This window comes from Papaver somniferum, chromosome 7 (assembly GCF_003573695.1).
Source record: "Papaver somniferum cultivar HN1 chromosome 7, ASM357369v1, whole genome shotgun sequence".
Taxonomy (NCBI): Eukaryota; Viridiplantae; Streptophyta; class Magnoliopsida; order Ranunculales; family Papaveraceae; genus Papaver; species Papaver somniferum.
Window position 1 is genome coordinate 257,716,343 of NC_039364.1, and position 21,861 is coordinate 257,738,203.

A 21,861-nucleotide genomic window follows, 5' to 3' on the forward strand; every position below is an offset into this window, starting at 1 on the left:
AAACTAGCCAGGCATTTTTAGGTGAAAATGAAAAAGTGATAATATCTCTTTTTTATAATCGGAAGGAGTAGATAACAAGGCTTAGGGTTACTTAGAATTGAAGCTACACAACTTCTCTAATTAAATGATTCCAAGTTATGAATTCATACATAAACATGTACATGTAATTCTCAATACTGGAGACATGATCAGCTAAACAACCTACCACCTAATGTCATCCAACACATTACAAATATACACCTTCCTCCTGGCAGCATTCTAGATAAAATAATCTGGCCCCGCTCTAAATCAGGAAAATACACAACCGCTTCCGGGTATGGTTATCTAACACAACAAGATAACCTCGTACACCCAAACCCCCTACCAACAACCAAATTTTTATGGATCTTACCATGTCCTCCCAAAATTCAGCTTTTCTTGTGGAAAGCTATAAATGAAGGTTTGCCAACCTTGTCTATGCTACATCACATCAATCTCTCCACTTACAACCTTTGCCCCTGATGCAACTCCGGGCCAGAAACAGCTCAACACATGCTTATCGATTGCACGAAGGCTATGTCCGCTTGGACCAGCCTTTCTAACCGCATATAAACAAACCAATCCCAAGGTAACAACCAACCAATTACCTTAAACCCTCAAAAAACAATTTCACAAATACTACAAACACAAGGCAATACCTCTTCTGTCACTTCATGTTGTTTTCTACTATGGTCACTATGGACATCAAGAAATGATCTCGTGTTCAATCAAGAGCAATTTACTCATATGCACATCCTGGCAAGATCATTAGCACAACTAAAAAAGAGGGGTCTAAAAACCTCACCCAATATTTAGCAATCTGTATGGACTAACTCCAATATACTTTCAAGAGAATCAACTAGACAGTCAGACTCAATCTTAATAAAAATTATATCAAAGAGTTATATCTCAATCTCTTAATTCAATCCGCAATCAAACAAATACAATTTGTGAGCCTGATTGAATATAAGAGAAATAACTTGAACGGTACCAAAGACCAATGTTCAAGGATCAATCAATTTCAATCAACAACCAAAGGTTGTATTTACCAATCGATCAATTCAATGAACAACCTGTGATATTTCAATTATATAACAAAATATAATACGGAAAAGAAATAACATAGACACCATAAGTTTTGTTAACAAGGAAACCGCAAATGCAGACTAACCCCAGGACCTAGTCCATATTTGAACACCACACTGTATTAAGCCGCTACAGACACTAGCCTACTACAAAGATAACTTCGGTATGGAATGTAGTTGAACCCTAATCAATCTCACATCGATTCAAGATACAGTCGCGTTCCTTACGTCTCTGATCCCAACAGGATACTACGTACTTGATTCCCTTAGCTGATCTCACCCACAACTAATAGTTGCTACGACCAAAATTCGAAGACTTGATAAACAAATCTATCTCACACAGAAAAGTCTATTGAATAGATAAATATGTCTCCCAAGGATATACCTACGAGTTTTTGTTCTGTCTTTTGATAAATCAAGGTGAATATGAACCACTTGATAACCCGAACTTATATTCCTGAAGAACAACCTTGTATTATCAATCACCTCACAATAATCTTAATCGATTAACAAAACAAGATATCGTGGAATCACAAACGATGAAAGGTGTTTGTGACTACTTTTCTATCTTGCCTATCGGAGAAATTAATCTCAAGCCAATCTTATGATTGCACTCAATCACGATAGAAAACAGCAAGATCAGATCACGCAACTACAAAGAAAATAGTTGGGTCTGGCTTCACAATCCCATTGAAGTCTTCAATTTGTTAACCTACAGGGTTTCGTGAAAAACCTAAGGTTAAAGGAGAATCGACTCTAGTTTATACAACTAGTATCACACATGAGGGGTGGGGATTAGGTTTCCCAGTTGCTAGAGTTCTCTTTTATATAGATTTCAAATCAGGGTTTGCAATCTAAGTTACCTTGGTAACAAAGCATTCAATATTCACCGTTAGATGAAAACCTGATTAGATTCAAGCTAAAAAATTTCAACGTTAGATCGAACTTAGCTTTTTATACACAAATGAAATGTACCTTCATTTAGGTTTGAGTGACCATACCTAAACGTGTACACTTAGTCGGTTCAACAATAGTTAACCAATGGTTAGCCATATGAACACTTTCATATCAACCTTATTCATCTTCACCATAACTAGTTCAAGTGACTCAAATGAACTAGTTTGAGAGTTATTCAATTGCTAAGATCTCATAGAAGTATACAAGACACAATTGAAGCAAAATCGATTTTGATTCACTCGAACCAATTCACACTTCCAAACTCCAGCAGAAATTCACGGACGTGAAACTTTCGCCAGTATGCGTACGGGTACACATACTTCCCAGATTTCCAACAACCACCCTTACGCGTACTGGTACGCATACTTTAGGTTCCCCGTTTTGGACGTTTACACAAATGTGAGAACACACTATGTTTATATCCAAACATGGTTACTTGTTGTAAACTCTCATTTCAATCATTGAAACTTTCTTAGAGGATGTTAAAATAGTCGTTATCCACAAACTATTTTCATCAAAGCGATTTTCAAGTTATTGAAATAATCAACATGACTTTCGTCACGAGTAAAGATGAACTTGGCCAAAGCGAAAGCTTACCAACACATATTTCGAGAAATAGATAAGCGAGATAAACTAGGCTCGAAATAGAAAATGTGTATAATTGAAGTCTATATAGCAATACGACTTTTGTCTCAAATAGGAGATAGAGTAGATGGACTTTTGAGTGATAGATAAGTTCAAGTCTCCACATACCTTTTGTCGATGAAGTTTCATAAGTTCCCTCGAGTAGTTCTTCATCTTCATTCGATGAACGCCGTGGAGTCTAGAGCTCAACTACACTCACTATTATAATCCGAGACTTAGCTATAAGTAGACTACAAATCAAGACTTATAGTTTTGGAAACTAAACTTCACAAACAAGCTTGAGATAGAAAAGCTTGCAAGTTCGACCGAGCAATGCTCTAACAACAACAACAAGAATTTGAATGGGCAAATAATATTTCTCCACCAATTCTTCCGGGGGAACTGCCTTCCAGAATTAAAACAAACATAACCAAGACGACTACAACCATTCAGGTAGGTTGGTGCCATCCAACAACAAGCTGGATTAAAGTGAACACATGTGGGGCAGCTAGAGGCCACCCGGGTATGGCGGGAGCAGGATTCATTTGCAGAGATTCAAACACGCAAATGATAATGGCACCTGCACAACCTCTTGGAGTAACCACGACGCTCACAACAGAGACATGGGCAACTGTGCTAGCAACCAGAACCGCGATTGCAAGAAGATGGACTAAAGTTTTATTTGAGACGGACTCAAAGAATCTCATGCACTTCATCAAAACTCCAATGGAAGCCCCTTGGTATATTTCATAAATGATCGTAGAAATTAATCACAGAATGAGTCAAATTCCTTTTTGTGCTATTCAACATAATTATAGGGAAGGAAACCAAGCAACAGACGGTATATCAAACTATGCGGCAGATGGTAGCCAATCAGAAAACTACTTAACATCAATATGGGACCAGGCGAACCCGACTTTTATTAAGCGACTCCAGAGGAATCACCTTCCCTCGTGTAATAACAATTTAGTTATTTTTCTAATATATGCATGCTTCAAAAATTTTTTTTACCTTTTTATCACAAAAAAAAGTATAAATTGATGGGTCCCATAGGTGATAGGTTACACAACTGTGCATAATTGATGGCATGCTTCCGTTAGGTTACAATCTTGGAAATCCATTTTGCAGCCCCCAGCATGGGGAAAGTTTTCCTGGCACGCTTTTTCTTGAGACCTGGCTCCGCCCCTATCACTGTCGGGCCGCTATTAAGACCGTAATAACAAAGGGGCCAACCCAAATAAGCGCATTTGGTCGTCATAGACCCAAAATGGCTCATCCGCTGGACTATCCCAAATATTGTTGTCTATCATCCTTATCTGTGTCCGTCCTCTCATCATCGTCCTCGTCATTCTTCTTCTTCTTCTTCTTCCTCCACACCACAGTCCAACCAAAAAGATTACTCCTTCAAAACACAGAGGTAATTCTCTCTTTCTCTACAGCTTTTATGGTCTCTTTCTTTTTTTTTTTTTTTTTTTTTTTTGTATTCTTGATTATGCTGAACATGACTCTAAATCACCTCTTCTTCTTTTTTCACTGAACCCCAGTCTAGGGTTTTTGTAATGTTGGCTTTCCACTTGGAAAGCTGATTGTTTACTTGGAAATACTGATTTTTTGATTGAAATTTGCTGTTATTTGGAAAATAAGAGGAAGAATTTGCTTCATTTAATTGGGGAATAGCATTTAGTTGAGTATCAACAAATAGCATTATATGATTGATTTATGAATGAATGAATGAATTTCAGCAATTTTGAGTTTATTTGATTTCAGTAAAAAATTACAGGAATGAGAATGTCATGGATTTTGTTTTGGAACCTCCTACATTTTGGATGCCATTCTTTTCAGAATTTGTTAGCTATTTGGATTCAGTAAAATGAGAATGTCAGGGATTGATTTTTCAGCAATTGAATGGAACCCCTTACATTTCAATGCCATTATTTTGAGCTAATTGTTATTTTGGATGCCATTCTTTTCAGAATTTGTTAGCTATTTGGATTCAGTAAAATGAGAATGTCAGGGATTGATTTTCAGCAATTGAATGGAAACCCTTACAGCTTTGTCGCCTAATATTATTTGGTTCAGCTAATTGTTCTTTTCTGCATTTAATTGGAAAGCGTTTATCATTATTGATGCTTAATGTTTTAACAGTACCCTCTTTTATGAGAGAGGAACATTTAAGTAGAACTGGTATCAAAAATTTAAAGCGTCATCTTAATGCTTAATCTGCCTGGACGATTGCTTTAATTTGAGCTAATTTTTGATATGTCATTTGGCAGAACATGACCAAGTAACATGGAGAAACTGTCTGTTGAATTAGAGAAAGACATGATGGACTATGTAGCTTTGGAGGATGACACCGAAGAGTGTTGTGTTATAGAAGATGTTGAAGTTCCCATGGTTTTGGATGATACAAACAAGGACGATTTATCTACATGTTTGGCTGGTGGAATCACAGAACCAACCACGGACCTGGAATTTGTTTCTGAAGATGACGCCAGGAACTTTTATAATTCTTATGCGAAGCAAATGGGGTTTAGCATTCGGGTGAACTCGTACTATCGTTCAAAAAAGGACAATTCAATTATTTCAAGGGAATTTTGTTGTTCTAAAGAAGGTTTCCGCAGGGATAAGCGAGCAAGAAAGATGGATTCTAGTGATGATGCAAAAAGAAGGAGAGCCAGACCTATCACAAGGGAAGGCTGCAAGGCAATGATGACCGTTAGGAGGCGAGATTGTGGAAAATGGTATGTTGCGAAATTAGAGAAAACTCATAATCATGAGTTGGTAACTCCAGCTATGAGACATTTCCTGAGATCTCATCGACTGGAAAATGAGCCACAGAAAAGCTTGAGTAGTAATTATGAATCACCAGAAATCAGTACAAAGAGTACAGGGAATCTCTTCACGGAGGAGTGTGGAGTGATCAACAAAAATGGGTTTCCCACTCAAGGCGAAACTAATTTTATTGGGAAAGGACGGCTAAGCACCTTTGGTCTAGATGCACAAAGTCTTCTAGGGTTTTTTAAAATTATGAAAGCAAATGATCCTGCTTTCTTTTATGCAATACAGGTAGATGATGAAGACCGTCTGAGCAGTGTTTTCTGGGTCGACACAAGGTCAAGAATTTCTTACAATTGCTTCTCTGACGTGGTTGCTTTTGACTCAACATACCAAGTAAATCAATATAAAATGCCGTTTGCTCCATTTACAGGAGTAAATCATCATAAACAGTCCATATTGTTTGGCTGTGCATTGCTTGCGGACGAGTCTGAGTCTACCTTTATCTGGCTTTTTAAGACATGGCTCGAAGCAATGTCCGGTCGGCAACCGGGATTAATAATAACAGATAATGATATAACCATAAGAACTGCTGTTGAGAGAGTTTTCCCAGAATCTTGCCATCGATATTGCAAGTGGCACATCCTGAGCAAGATGCCTAGAGAAATGGGACAGGTCTACAGTGCACTTCCAAAGGCATTTCAAACTGAGCTCGATAAGTGCGTTAACAAGAGTGAAACTGGTGAAGAGTTTGAATTAGCTTGGGGTTCACTCCTTGATAAGTATAGTCTTCTGGGTAATGAATGGCTTCAATCACTATATGCTGACTGTAAATTATGGGCTCCAGCATACTTAAGAGACATATTCTTTGCAGGAATGTCAGCAACTCAACGAAGTGAAAGTGTGAACTCACTCTTTGATGGCTATGTCAATGCAAGAACAACTATACAAGATTTTGCAGAGCAGTATGAGAAAGCTTTGAATGATCGTTTTGAAAAAGAAGCTCGGGAAGAATTCGACACATTTTACACCAAACCTGTTCTGAAAACACCCTTGCCTATGGAGAAACAAGCGGCAGATATATATACGAGAAAAATCTTCACAGTTTTCCAAGTAGAAATTTTTGAGTCTCTCGTTCTTGCGGTGAAGAAGAGTGTGGATGATGGGGCAATCACCACATATGAGGTAGCAAGATTCGACGAAGAACGTAAGGCATATTTTGTTGCATTTAATGAGTCGGAACAAGTAGCTAGTTGCTGTTGCAAAATGTTTGAATCAGAAGGCATTCTTTGCAGACACATACTCGCAGTTTTCAGAGCAACAAATATGTTCGTTCTTCCATCCCACTATATCCTGAAACGATGGACGAGAAATGCCAAGGACGAAGCTGTATCAGATCTTTTACCCCGTGTGGAATCTCAATCTGATTCTCATAAGGCAAAGAACATGCAGTACAATGTTTTGTATCAAGAAGCCATCAAATGTGCAGAGGAAGGGGTGGCATCAGACCATAGTTTTAAGGTTGCATTTAATGCTTTACGGGAGGCAAGGTATAAAATACTGAATGCGAAGAAAAATGCTTTTGATGCCTCTAAAGTTGTAACAGTTGTCAATACAAATGATCAGATTGGAAACATGTTAGATTGTCAGATTGACAGTTCTGCATACCCAACCACATCTCCCAGTCTTCAACAAGATAATACAGAAGACTCTCCCACGAGTAACTCTAACTACAAGTTTGTACCAGAGCAGCCTGCAAGCAGCATCGCGACCAAATGCAGGAGTCCTGGACTCGACAGTTGTCCTTGCTTGTGGCCGAAGGATACTGACCCAAACTCTGTTACGGTAATAAATATTTTTTTGAACATAAACAGACCAAAATTATTTACAAGATAATGCTTTCAGATACTATGTGCTTAATGTTGGTTTTTGTTTTATATGATCAGACCGATCAAGAGTTAGAACCTATCGCTAGTCATGGGGTCCTGGAGAGCATACCTCAAAGCTGAAAGTATCCACGTCGATATGATTTATACCTCCTTCATTCTGTCTATCTTCATGGTTCTATTTGATTTGAACTGGTAATGCAAGTGACTTCCAACACGAAATCTTGTTTCCTTCCACTGCTTAATGTTTGTGCAGTATGATTTGGGGTCCTAATCGTTAAGCATTGCAGTAGTACTGTGCACTAGCATTGAGATATTTTGTTTTCTAATTGGTCTGCCAGTGTTCCTTCAGTCAACTCTGTACTCTCTGTTGTTTACTTATTTTTGGTTCAGGAATGGTGGATCTGATAGAGTATATGTGATTTTTTAAGGCAGAGTGTTTTGTATTGACCTTTCTTTTTTGGCTTCCTCTGTAGCCTTTTTTTTGTCCCCTTTTCTCCTCCATAGACCGGCAATTTTCATACCGACTCATTGTTTGTCTCTTTTTTACTTGCTGTGCTGGATCTGTGATCTGATTTACTCCTAATTCTTCAGGATTGTAGGACCTGATTCTAATTTGTTTGTATTTGAATCTAAATGGCCTCCTCATCTTTCTGTTTGCAGGTTTTTCGGCGTTCATAATTAACTCTGATGACGCCCAAAATGTACATATGTGGTAAGAAACCATCATTATCTTATATAGAAAAGGGTGACAGTTCTTGCATTTTTATCGACCCTAATCAGTTTCCTCGTTCACTTTTCAAGTTCAGTAGATATATATATAGAGAGACTCTTTAGGATATAAAATTTTTCTTGGGTATTCTTCCAGACTGTATATTACTATATGTCAAATTCATGACTTGCTCCTGTTTTAACGCATGCATAGTCAACTCATGAAATATCGCTAGTCGAAGTGGATCGCAAAGTCGAAGAAAACTCCATTTCTCATGAAGTTGCTGAACAGATGTTAATGGAGGAAGAAAGATTGGAATCGGTGAACATGGGAATCTCTGATGCAGCTCTTATTGTAGTTTCATTTGGTGGGAAAAGAAATGAGCAGCAGGACATTTATTTAGTACCTTGGAGCCTGCTAAGGTAATCCCTAGTTACATCAAATTTATTCTTCTGCTTGACCTAGTTTCTCTTCAATTTATTTCCAATCATCTTATTGCTCTTACAGATAGCCTAAATTGCATTTTCCATATTTATACTCGTGATTTTCGCTATGTCCAACATCTAATTTATTCTCATTATATGCATATCCTGCCAGACTCAATATCTCTTGCTCTGCTCCTGTATGACTCATAAAATTTTGGTGCTTCCCCTCTTGCTTGCTATCCTTTTACTCTCTTTCCTTGCTCATTATATCTCTTCCTATTTGCTTCTTCTATTCTTGAGGGCTATTATATTCAGTACCAAATCTGATAGAATGGATCCTAGATTCTCATTTCTCCGGGTGTGCGGTTCTAACGTGTAGTATGCCGGTTCTTAAATCTCAGTTCAAGCTACCATAGACATAACATAGATGTTATTTTCCTATCACAAACAAATCTAAAAGAGTTCTGCATAATCTTAAGTTAAGACTTAAGAGTATAAGATGAAGTGAGGAAACAATCTACTGGGGTCAATATATTAAGGATAAATAGGTAGAAGAAAATGATCACAGTACTCGATTTATCTATCAAAGTGCATCTGAGAAAAGGAGAATTAATAGAATCTCTGCTGTAAGAGGCCCTTCTAGTCTCTGGATTTAAGGACAAGGACCTTCAAGTAGCTTATTTTCTATTCATTTATAAAGCATCCTCTTCAGGTAGTACTATTGATCTTGTTTATGTCACTATCTTTCAACTTGTCTTAAACTCTTATGAGAATGATTTGTTATGTTCTGTTCCTTCTGATGAAGAGATCAAAAAAATGCTTTGTTCGATGAGCTTTTGGGGTGCAACAGATCCTGATGGTTTCCCCAGGTTTTTTCCAGCATCACTGAAACACTCCAAGTGATGATAATTCTAGATGGGTTTAAAAGGTTTCCATGGAACTAAGTTTTGATCAAAAAATCAACCACACTTTTATCTCTTACACCCAAAACTAATTTTCCTGGTATTCCAAGTGAGTACAAACCTATTAGTCACAAAATAGTGGGTAAAATTGCTGCTTTTAGGATTAAACCTCATCTGGAGTCTGGAAAGATTGGTTTGGAGACACCAATCTGCTTTATTCCTGAAAGGCAAATCACAGATTATTCCCATGAAATTATGCACACTATGAAAATTACTAAGAGAAAATCAGGTTACATGTCCTTAAAACTTGATCCCTCTAAGGCTTTTAATAGGCTGGAATGGAGCTTTATCATTAGAATTCTTACTTTTTTTGATTTTAATAGTGATTTTTGTGGTTAATACATATGTTATACTGCTTCTTATTCTGCGCTTGTGAATGTCTCTCCTCGCGGAACAGATTTTCCTACTAGAGGAATTGGGCAGGGAGATCCTCTTCCACACTCTCTTTATTCTTCGTATGGAAGCGTAATCAAAGCTTTCTTAATTATGCTGAAAACTAAAAATCTGATTAGTGGAATAAAACACACTAAGGGTAGTCCTTCTACGACACCTTTGTTCTTTCTCAATGGTTCCTTTTTATTTACTAGTGCCAACCTGGTCCAGGCAAAAAATTTAACGGACTTGCTTTAAATCTTCAGTGTTTCCTCTAGTCAGTTGGTCAACTACCCTGGTATCTAATTTAGCAAAAATGTCCAAAACAAGCATTGTTAAATTATATATCTAGAACTCTCAGGGTCAATAAAATCAAAGCAAAGTTGCTTTCCCAAGCTTGTAGGACCAATCTCAATAGACATGTACTTGCAGTGCAATATTTTGTACCAAGAAGCCTTCAGACGTGCAGAGGAAGGGGTGGCATCAGACCATAGTTTAAGGTTGCATTTAATGCTTTACGGGAGGCGAGGTGTAAAATATTGAATGCGAAGAAAAATGCTTTTGATGCCTGTAAAGTTGAAACAGTTGTGAACTTTAGTGTATAAAATATTGGTCCCGCCACTGACTTAATGTCCTTCTATGTATGTTACTTAAGTGTCCAAAGTAGTTAATAACCTATAATGCAGTATTGCCGTACGATTTATCTTAAATATGATTGAATTAGTGTGTTGATTACATTTTGGTTTAATTGCAACTGTCTATGAATCATCAATGTCAGTGAACATAACATTTAAAAAATTGAGTTTCATCCATTCATATATGATGAGACAGACATAGGGAATGATATTGTAAAAAGACATCAATTATGATTAAACTAACACTTAAACATAGTTTCTCTCCTAAAAAGATCATAAGAATCGATTCTAATTGGTCTGCTAGTGTTCCTTCGGTCAACTCTGTGCTCTGTGTTGTATGCTTATTTTTGGTTCTAGAAATGTGGATCTGATAGAATTTACATGCTTTTATCAGGCACGAGCGTTTTGTATTGACCTCTCTTCTCTAGTTTCCTCTGTAGCCTGTAGGTCTTTTTTATCCTTTTCTCTTTCATGAGCCGTCAGTTTTCACTTTGACTCATTGTTAGTCTCATTTTACTTGCTATCCTGTGTTGAATCTCTGATCTGATTTACTTCTCTTTCTTCAGGGACGTAGGACCTGATTCAACTTTGTTGATATTTATATCTAAATGGCCTTCTCTTCTTTCTGTTTGCAGGTTGTTTGGCGTTCATCATTACGACTGTTGAGGCCCCCAGTTTACATATGTGGCAAGAAACCAACCCTATCTTATGAAGAAAAGGGTGTCCAGTTCTTGCATTTTTGTCGACCTTAATGAGTTTCCTTGTTCACTTTCCAAGTCCAGTAGCTGTGTAGATAGAGAGATTTTGTACTATATAAAAAATTTCTTGAGTATTCTTGCATCCACTGTAAGTCAAACTGTAATTTGCTCCTCGTGAAGTTGAAGAAAACTGCATTTGGAAAAGTTTAAGAAAACTGCATTCCTCGTGAAGTTGCTGAAAGGGTGTTAATGGAGGAAGAAATATTGGAATCGGTGGCTAGTCTAAACTCGGGAACCTCTGACACAGCTCTGATTGTAGTTCCATCCGGTGGGAAAGATAATGAGCAGCAGGGACATTCACCGAGTACCTTGGAGCCTGCTAAGGTAATCCCTACTTCCATTAAATCTCTCCTCTTACTTAACCTAGTTTCTCTTCTATTTATTTTTAGTCATCTTGTTGCTCTTTCAGATCGCCTAAATTGCATTTTCCATATTAATACCCATAGTCAAACATCTAGTTTATTATAGTTGTAACTATCCTGCCAGAATATCTCCTGCTATGCTCTTGTATACGATTCATAAAATTTTATTGCTCCCTCTCACGCACGCTTGATTGCTATGCTTTCACTTTTTTTCCTGTCTCCTTATATTTTCTTCCTATTTGCTTCTATTCTAGTGTGATTATATTCAGTACCAAATCTGATAAAATAGATGTTAAAACAAAATCTCTGGGTGTGACTTGATGGTTCTGTCATGGAATATGCAGGGCCTTAGATCTCAGTTAAAGCAAAATCACCTTAGACACTGAAAACTCATAACATAGATGTTTGTTTCAGATCATAAACAAAATCTAAAATACCTCTTATGGAAAGAGTTTTGCGTAATCTTAAAAGGATTGGTTTGTTATCCTATCAGGTGGAAAATCTGTAGGTTTCACTATTGCTTGGTTCAGAAGAATTTAGGCCTCTTTGGTGAAGCTTGAAGAATTTTAAGATTGTAAATGACACTTATGGTGCTTTTCAGCCCTCGACTCTAATCTTAGTGCAAGTAAGTCGATGGGATTTCCTTGATTTTTTGCATGTTCATTCTTATCCCTGAGCTGCCGAGCAATCATCGGGGACATGAATCTTGTTCTGCGTACTTCTGAAAAAGAAGTCCATATTTTACTTGTTGTATGCTGTAGAAAATTATTTGGTGATACAAGACAGGTTTTCATCATAATTGCATATTTACTTGCTGTTCGATTCATTGCTGGTCTTGTTGATTTCTGGCCAATCTATCCCATGAATGCATCGAGATATGCCGGGCCAAAGTACCAGATTAGTTAGCTCTTAGCATCCTGGTTTTATGAAGTTATAATTTCTTGATGGGCATACTCTGGTTATTAGTAGCAACAGCTTGAACTGCTTCTCCAGGCCTCTGGATTTGTCTTTTAGGCCTATTCCTATGCACATGCCAGAAAATCGTTGTTTGGCATGCCAAACAATTTGCGCCACTATGGGTAAATCAATAAGCGACAGAGTTACTAGCGAGCGATATTATGAATATCGCTAGCGATATTCATTGTGACGCTGGCGATATAATGAATATCGCTCGGTTTAAATAAAATCGCCATCGATACTATGATTATCGCCCAGTAGTTTTACTTCAACGGCTATTTTCCCAAATGGTTTGTATATAAATACGCCATTTTGTTTCTCCAGATAACTCACACCTACTTCTACAAATATTTCACCGATTTCCTTTTTTCTATACTCATAATTATCAATGTCGAGCTCGAGATCCAATGAAGAGAGGAATATTATTATGAATCGGTTCAATTTACAGCAAGAACGATATCGTAATAGGTTACAAGAAATTGATGATGAGGAAGCTGAAGATAATAAGCTAATTGAAATTTTGATGCTTGTCCATACGGGCCAAATACCAAGAGTTCTGGAACCCAAAGAAGTATTAACAAGAAGATATACGTATCGGGGAAGGGAATTTTACCACCAAAAGCTAATGCACGATTATTTTCTTCCAAATTGTGTGTACTCTGATCGAGATTTTCAAGGTCGATTTCGCATGCCTCGCCATCTGGTGAAAAATATTATTGAAGAGCTTTGTCGAGTGGAATCTCAATTCAATTATCAGTTTGATGCACTGAATATTAGAGGTCATAGTCCTGAACAAAAAGTTACTTCGGCTTTAAAGATTCTGGGTTATGGCACTCCGGCGAATGCGAACGATGAGTACCTTCGTATAGGTAAAACAACTTCTTTCACCTACCTTTCATTGTTTTGTGAAGTAATAATTAATCATTTTGGTCCAACATATTTGCGAAAACCAAACGATGAAGATGTTAGACAAATATTGAGGGAGAATGAGGAAAGGGGATTCACAGGAATGTTAGATAGTCTCGATTGTATGCATTAGGCATGGCAAGGATGCCTTGTATATTGGGCCGGTCAATACAAGGGTCATAATACCAAACCAATAGTTATCCTTGAAGTTGCTGCTTCTTATGATTGTTGGATATGGCACGCTTATTTTGGTCTTCCAGGTTCACAAAACGATATTAATGTTTTGCACAAGTCGCCTCTGTTTGAAGATTTGAAGTATGGGATTTCTCCATCTGTCCGTTTCATGATCAACGGTCATCAGTACACTCATGGCTATTATCTTGCGGATGGTAACTACCCAAAATGGTCCACCTTAGTTCAATGCTACCGTCAGCCTCCTGCCGATGCATTTGGCCTTTCATTCCGACATTTTAACGATGCCCAAATGGCATTGAGGAAGGATGTGGAACGTGCTTTTGGAATTTTGAAGAGGAAATTCGCTATCATTTGTGGCCCATATCGTGGGTTGAGTCCTCGTGAAATGCACAAGAGTATGCTCACTTGCATAATTCTTCATAACATGGTAATTCAAGAAACCCGTCGTGATTCAGATTGGACTAACTATGAAGATGAAGATTTGAGGCCAGAGATTCGACCACATAGAGGCGTCCCTGCAAGGGACTATGGTCAAATGACTAACTACATTCAGAACCGAAATTTGTATGAACAATTAAGAGATGATCTGAGATTGAATCTTTGGGCAGAGCATGGAAGATGATTTTTTATTTTTTTAGTTATTTATTAGGTTATTGTTATTTGTTATTTAAGTTATGTTGTATTGTTTTTCTCTTCTTTAATGTTATTTTGTTATTCAAGACTATCCCACATTGTGAGACCCTGTTGTCGTGCACCTTGGATACAATCTTGGGTAAAATAAACATAATTACGAAAAATACATTCATCTTCTGCCATGCTGTATTTTGCACCACGAGACTCAGGTTTTTCTTGCTTTGCCTTGACTTTGAGTTTGTGCATCCATTTCACAAGAAAATATAGAGTGTTTTAGATTTGAAAAAGATTGAGAAATTGAGAAATTCTATAGAGATTTAGAAATTCTGGTGTGAGTTAAAATGAGTTTGAATTTAGTATTTATAGAGGTGGAAAATTCCATCCGTTGGATGATGAAGCAGTAAACGTTAATCATATGATCGAGCGGTATCTTGACTGTCGACAACGATGGAGTCTTTATCGCTCGATGGAAACTCTGTCTCGTATGCCTATATGCCAGGACTGACATATAGGTATATGAGTTTGGCATACCCATAGTAGGTGCATATATGCCAAACACCAAGTTTTGCCATACCCATAGGAATAGGCCTTATACCAAAAAACTAATTTGTCGTGTATTCCGAGTGAGTGCTAATAGGATTAGGCCTCATCCTTTTATTCCTAAATGGCAAATCACAGACTACATAGTGTGTGCCCATGAAAAAGTTTGCACACTATAACATACTCAATTCATTCATCAATTTTGGAAACCAGTTTGCAGCCAAGAGGAGAGGAGGAGATTGATGCATCCTTGCATGTCTGATTGAAGGCGAATCCGAGCCTCCCTCCTTTTCTCAAATTTTTTTTCTTTCTTTTGACATTTTTCTGCAAATAGCAATTATTTTGAGTTCAGGGTGAGCAATTTGGAGTAGATGGTTTTTGTTTATGCTGGTTAAGGAGCAATGGTGGTTACTTTAGAGTATTGTAAATCCAACCTTCAATTAACTGGACTTGCAGAGAAGTTAAATCTGTAGCTGGAACAACAATTGTTGTATATTTTCATCATGGATTTCCCTGCCTTACTCTGTGGCTTCAAATCAAACAACATACACATTCTGGGCAGGAAGCGAACAGATTCTTACGACATTATCAATGTATTCCATAGAGAAATCAACTTTGCTGCGGATAAACTTGCAAGTGGAAAATTCTAAAGCCGGGACAACTGACATGGTCCATGTTTACGAGTCACGACCTCAAGTTTTGGTTAGACTAGAAAATCCTGATTGGGCTTACTATAGATTTGAATAACTTTTATCCCAAAAGCCAGAAACATGAATGTTTGTATTATAGCTTCCACTTGATTTGCTAAATGCTTAAATATAAAAAAACATATTTTGAGGCATACTCAAATTTTTTGAGGTATGCTCAAGGTTCGGTTGATAACCTATATTTTTGCCTAGGTTCGGCTGATAACTTTTCAGCCGAACTTAGACAGATGTATGCCTCAAAACATTTGAGTATGCTTCAAAACAGGTTTCAATATAAAACACGAATTGTGTATTACCAAGAGGTAGAAAAGTGCATCATCCAACACTTTGAACATGCCCAAAAGATTTATTCCCCTAAGTCCTTTGGTCTGTAATTATTAGAACTATGGATGAGACCTCTTAATCTGGCTTGTGCAAATCATTTGGTTGACGAGCATTATAAACTTGGGTATGGGAAACAGTTCCCAGAAGAAACCAAAACACCAATCGTAGCCCATCTGACTCTGGCAACGACAAACTCTCATCAACAGTGACCCGGTTAACGTTTTTGCACTCAACACTATATCAAGGGCAGTTCATATGGAACTCAACAAACAAAAATATTTGCAAAGCCGGAAAAGATGAATTTCCACTATGGAAAAACCAATGGGTGGGTGGCGCAAATCCGCGGCTTGCATAGAAGACCCGCTAGCGGCCGGAAAAAGAAAGGCAAAATTAGGCGCAGGTCCAAAAAAAAATAATATTCTCATTGTCAAGCCCACAATTAATTTTAGGTACCGTGACACCCATAATTATTTCCGTGACACCCATAATTATATGAAATTATTAAAAATGTTTGCATGACGGATTATGCATCCGCATGACGGGTTATGCATCAGGGGTATAATTGGCAACGCAACTTGGATATAACATATCTAAAAATCGGCGCTTTGGAATTTTACAAATTTTATATCGTTGGAAATCTATTTAAGAGAGCTACACAACGAGTATAAACAACAATATCAAGTTTTTGTTTTTCACGAAAAAATCGGAAGTGATCATCATTTTAGGCAAAATTTCGAAAACTGACCACCAAAAAAGATGCATAACACATTCTGCAGACGCATAACGAATTATGCAACCATTTTCTCGACTGCATAACAAATTATGCATCTGCATAACAAAGTTATGCATCTATTACAAGTTGATGCATAATGCGTACATAAAAAATTGATTTTAGTGCGTACATAAAAAATTGATGCATAATGCATTATGCAAACATATTTTCGGATGCATAACAGGTTATGCATCTATTTTCTCGATGCATAAAAGATTGTGCAACAAATTTCTCGACGCATAATGCATTACGCAGCCATATTTTCGGATGCATAACAGGCTATGCATCAATTTTCACGACTGCATAACATGTTATGCAGATATTATTGTAGGTGCATGACAAGTTATGCAGTCTTTGTTTTTGTTGGTTTCAATAGTGACGAAAAAGTTGATGCATAACGTGCTATGCAACCATTTTCTGGACTGCATAACAAGTTATGCAACAAATTTTGTAGATGCATAACAGGTTATGCATCCATTTTCATAGCTGCATAACAGATTATTCAACCATTCTGACCAATCACCAACACCAATATGACCAAATACATCTGCAGAGATAAAAAAAGAAAGAATCGGTGTGCTTTTCCTTTCTTTCTTTTTGTGGGAATTTAGAGATAAAAGAGATGATTGTAAATGAAAAGGATAACTGCAAAATATATATATGGAGGGAAAAAAAAGTTAGATTTGAAATTGGGTTTGAAGTTGAACTACTTGAACTAACAGTTTAACTAATCTCATTTTTTTAATTAAATGATATTATTAGGTAAGGTTGGTAGTGGTACAAATAAGGGTGCACAGGAACCGAGCCGGACCGACGGACCGTCCCGGAACCGGTGGAACCGTACCTGTTTTTGTCCCGAACCGAGGAAGGGGGTACAGGTACCGGTCCAAAAAATAGGAACCGAGGCTAGGGAGGTACAGGTACTCGGCCCTACCCATATCCCGTGTCGAACTGTACCGATTGTACCGATCATTTGTGATCGTTAGATTTCTATCTAATCTAACGGTGGTAGATATCTATCTAATCTAACGGTGGTAGATATCTAGTATATATAGGAATGAAGTTAGGGTTAGAAACAGAAGTGATTCATTTTCTTTTTCCTTCTTCTTCTTTCACTTCTCTCTCGGTTCTTTCACAACCTGTTTCTCTCTCAATTTTCTACCACAGCGTCACTCTCATAGATCGAACCTCACAGATCGAACCTCTCACTTACAAATCGAAGATTAATCATAACCCGTCTCAAAATCAAAGTTCATATATCAACAGAAATCAAAAGGAAACCCTTTTTGTAACCCTGTATCTAGTTTAATTAACGGGAAGAAGAAGATATCGAACTAGAGATTGAACTCATTTTTAACTTTAATTTAGTTTTTAGTTGAGATTATTGTTATTTGATTAGATTATATTTGCTTGGTATTGGTTAATTCGATCTGAATATGTCGATTCATCATCAGCGACATCAACTACCATATTGCTGCTATTTCTGGTGGTGGTGAAGACTCCAAGAAGAAAATTTCCTCAGGTATAAACCTTATTGTTATTACATGTTCTTTTCCATTTTTGCTTGATTTTCTCATTTTTGCTTGATTATGCAGTTTTTGTTTTCGATTATTGTATTTGAAGGAGTTTTAAAGCATGGGTTTTTTTTCGAAATTGAAACATCAGTTTTGGTGATTTCTACTCACAAACCCGAATCTGTTGATTCCTTGGTATGTCTCGAAATCAGAGAACATGCTTAGAATACATGTTTAATTTCGGATTCATGTAGTCATTTGAATCTTAGAATACACTTAAAGAGCACTATCTATTTACTTATGTTTGGCAGTATTAGACATAGACTAATAGTTACTAACTGCTATTACTTGTTTTTGTAGCGTTACTTGGTCCTATCAACAACAATGCCATCACAAGTGATGCTGCCATGGAATGGAATAGAAGATCAAGACTCAAGACTTTGTATTTGTCATTGCCAGTTTGCCACCACTGTCCAATCATTCTGTCGTTGCTACTGCTATTTGATAATGCCACCACCAGTGCATTGTGGTTCAGAATTAAGACTATTGTGTGTGTTTGTGTGCTACTGCTACTTTTTCTTTTCTCAGATTTTCAAGACTTTGATTGTTTGGAACTTTGGTTTGCTAGTATTATTGTTACGTGTTAGTTGTTAATTTATTCTTTGATTGAGATATTGGTTAATATATTGAAAAACAGGTACTCAATTTGTCTGGAAAAATGACAGGAAAATCTGTCTTTGAATTCTGATAGAAAGTACCGATTGGTACCGGAACCGTACTTGGTACCGTACGTGTACCGAATGGTACCGGAACCGAGGTACAAGGTACAGGTACCGGTCCAAAATTTTGGAACCGAACCTAGGGAGGTACAGGTACTCGGCCTGGGCAGGAACCGAGCCGAACCGTACCGTGTGCACCCTTAGGTACAAATAGTTAAATCCTACTGTACAGTAGGCACTAGCTAGTGATCTTGTAAACTCTGTTTAGTTTCATCACTAAAATCCTAAGTTTGGTGACCAAAAATCACCAATCTTTTAACTGACGGTGACCCTATTGCCTATACAGCTTCATGAACAAGACCATCTCTCTTATAAATACCACAACTTCTCACATTTATCTCCAAGTGAAACCCACATTTTCTCTAACAATTAATCTCTAAACACTTTCCTTTTCATTTACATTTTCCCACAACATTCTTTTCTTCTCTTTTCATATTCATTCAAATGGCTGCTCCATTGATAATGATGGAAATGGTTCTTCTAGTAGTCCTTGTGACTGCATTCACGACACATGTAACGGCTCAATCTAGTTGTACAAATGTGATCACGGGCATGGCACCTTGTCTTACCTACATAACATGAAATTCCTCAACCCCATCATCTTCCTGTTGTTCACAACTTACTAGTGTGGTTCAAACACAACCAGAGTGCCTTTGCTCAATCCTTAATACTGGTGCCAGTGCCGCATTAGGTCTTGCAATTAGTCCAACACTAGCTCTTGCTCTTCCTGGTGCTTGTAATGTTCAAACTCCATCTATTGATCGATGCAATGGTAAGTACATACAAAAGGCATTTGAGAAATGAACTCTACTGAGAGCATAAGCAGCAAGACAATGTAAACAGACATGAAGTCAAAGCAAGATCATGGAGGTGTGTTACCTAGCAGATGGAAAGAGATGGTGAGATAAAAATTTCGGCACCTCTGTTCTCTGCATGTCAACATATGGCAAGTTTCTCACGATAACGATTTTCCATAAGCCAATGTATCCTCTGTCATCTCGCATATGCCCCTCTGAAGATAGTTTCGATATACTTTGTTTATCAAAAAACATGACAAAACAAACATTCTTCTTTGAATATTCAACTAATCTGCAACATACATAAACTGATAAACATTCTTCTTTGACTCTTCATCTGAGCAAAACCCAATCACATCTCCTCTATCAACAACAAAACTCCATATGAATCGTCACCAGAAGCAACAAATGCATTTCTGATTCCTTCTTCTCAGATCTCGAATCCACCTCAATCAATCTCCGGTTCACAATAACAGTAGCAATCTTCATTCTCTCTAGCAGTGTCTGTCATCTCCTCTCCGTCTATTTCAGCTTAAAATCACAAGCAACAATGTACCCTTTTCCAGATCTAAAATGAGGTTTATCAAATTGGAGAAAACAAACACCCGCAATCAAATCATTAAAATCTGAAGCTACAAAAAGAAAGATTGAATTGAATTTAGGTTATGTCTTCTAGGATTTTGATTGAATTAGATAGAAAGATATCAAAAGAAAGATGTGGTTAATGGTGTTCTCGTTGTTATATCTCTTGTTTATAGAAGAGATGTGAAAGAAAAGAAAACATCAAATGTTAAAATATGGGTATGTGCATAATTCTATCACCGAAAATGGGTGCGATCATGAAGTTTTTTTGCCGTGGGTTTCACAGTAGAGAAATCCGAGAAAATGGGCCTTACAATAGTTTTCACAAAAAAAAAAAACGTGGGCGGTCGTAGAAGATGACCCGCCATCGGTAAAATCCCAACAGCTCTTTTCCCAACTGCTACTATTTCTAAATCCCATAAATTTCCAATTTTCACTCGCACAACTCGACTTTCTTTTTCTCAATTTCTCTAAAAGGCCTTCTAATTTTTAATATAGATTATAAGTGTGAGGAATGTCTCAAACAGTTTTAGGGAAGAAAAAAAAAGATCAAAAAAGCGAACAAATATCGGTACCTGCCATAAAATGTAGAATATACACAAAACGAGATGCAGAGTTTGCTTCGCCGTGTTCCAAAATTAATTCCATGTCATGTTTCGGGACACCAAGAGCAGTCCGCATATTATAAAATGAGAGGTGGTTACAAAGATTTAAATGTTCTGTGTCTACCCCGCTCTAATCAGAGACATGTGGACAAATATGCTGGCGTCGGTTCATTTATGTAAATCATTGAAAACACAATTGCATGCTTATGTAAATTTATATTTAAGCAATTGTTCATTAATGCAAAATAATTAATTAAGGTATCATACTTGTCATACGAATTACTCTTCTTGATTTGTATATTTCATTTGTGGAAAGCCCATGTACCGTATAACCAAAACGGATGGGTAAGTGGTGATAAATGGAAGATTGTTCTTTCTTTGTTCTCATAATAATTGTACGAGCATGTAGATGGGGAAAAACGATTTGCTGACTTTTACGGAATTGAGGAGATGACCGTGCGGAGGAGACTCCTTGAACCGAGCAAATGCTCAACCTCACACAGATGCACTGTAAGAAGGGAGTGCTTTAAGTTCGAGAGATCAATCTAAAGGACTCCGGCCTAAACCAAGACAATGGACGTTCCAGAGTCAATTAGGTCACAAGACATGATGGGTTGATCTGTAGGAGGGAAGCTAAGAAATGTGTGAGATCGATGGTGATCGAGATTGTAGGTGTGTTTTGTATTCAGCGTAAGAAAGTTCTGAATGATTGAATTTTACTTAGTTGAGAGTAATTGCTCAGACGATGAGTTCGTATAGACGAAAGATTTTTTGTATGAACTTGTCGAGAAATTCTTGTCTTCTTTCAATCATGATTCAGAGGCCTTTTATATTGCTGGAATTGTAAACACCTTGATCCCATGAAGTTGACAGTTGTTGAAGTCAAAGAGTGGGGAAGTGGGAAATCGTGTCAAAACTAGTTGCTCATCGTGCGGAGACTTGGTTAATTTTCCACCCACTACTTTGCTAACTCCTCCAA

The 21,861-nt window shown here is 37.4% G+C and overlaps 2 protein-coding genes and 1 long non-coding RNA gene across 6 annotated transcripts; 2 read left to right on the forward strand and 1 right to left on the reverse strand.

Annotated features, from left to right (window-relative positions):
- The first annotated feature begins 3,953 nt into the window (after positions 1-3,953).
- Positions 3,954-12,397, forward strand: LOC113300189 (protein FAR1-RELATED SEQUENCE 5-like). Of its 4 annotated transcripts, XM_026549386.1 has the most exons (8): positions 3,964-4,101; positions 4,658-4,868; positions 4,958-7,304; positions 7,406-7,540; positions 8,009-8,060; positions 8,271-8,479; positions 11,087-11,533; positions 12,065-12,397. In XM_026549386.1, exons 3-4 carry the CDS (start codon positions 4,974-4,976, stop codon positions 7,466-7,468), a joined length of 2,394 nt encoding a protein of 797 aa, XP_026405171.1. In that variant the 5' UTR covers positions 3,964-4,101; positions 4,658-4,868; positions 4,958-4,973; the 3' UTR covers positions 7,469-7,540; positions 8,009-8,060; positions 8,271-8,479; positions 11,087-11,533; positions 12,065-12,397. The 4 variants fall into 4 exon arrangements, with proteins under 4 accessions (XP_026405169.1, XP_026405171.1, XP_026405172.1 ...); XM_026549384.1 differs by lacking the exon at positions 4,658-4,868 and having other exon boundaries at positions 3,954-4,101; XM_026549387.1 differs by lacking the exon at positions 12,065-12,397 and adding an exon at positions 11,916-11,998 and having other exon boundaries at positions 4,658-7,304.
- Positions 11,399-14,251, forward strand: LOC113296432. Its single transcript, XM_026544739.1, has 4 exons — positions 11,399-11,533; positions 13,346-13,556; positions 13,695-13,943; positions 14,067-14,251. The coding sequence occupies exons 1-4, from the start codon at positions 11,399-11,401 to the stop codon at positions 14,249-14,251; spliced, it is 780 nt and encodes a 259-aa protein (XP_026400524.1).
- Positions 14,252-19,203: 4,952 nt separating this feature from the next.
- Positions 19,204-20,529, reverse strand: LOC113300190. Its single transcript, XR_003335583.1, has 2 exons — positions 19,778-20,529; positions 19,204-19,652 (listed from the first exon to the last, which is right to left on the reverse strand). It is a non-coding gene; the product is annotated as an uncharacterized LOC113300190 (long non-coding RNA).
- Between the last annotated feature and the right edge of the window lie 1,332 nt (positions 20,530-21,861).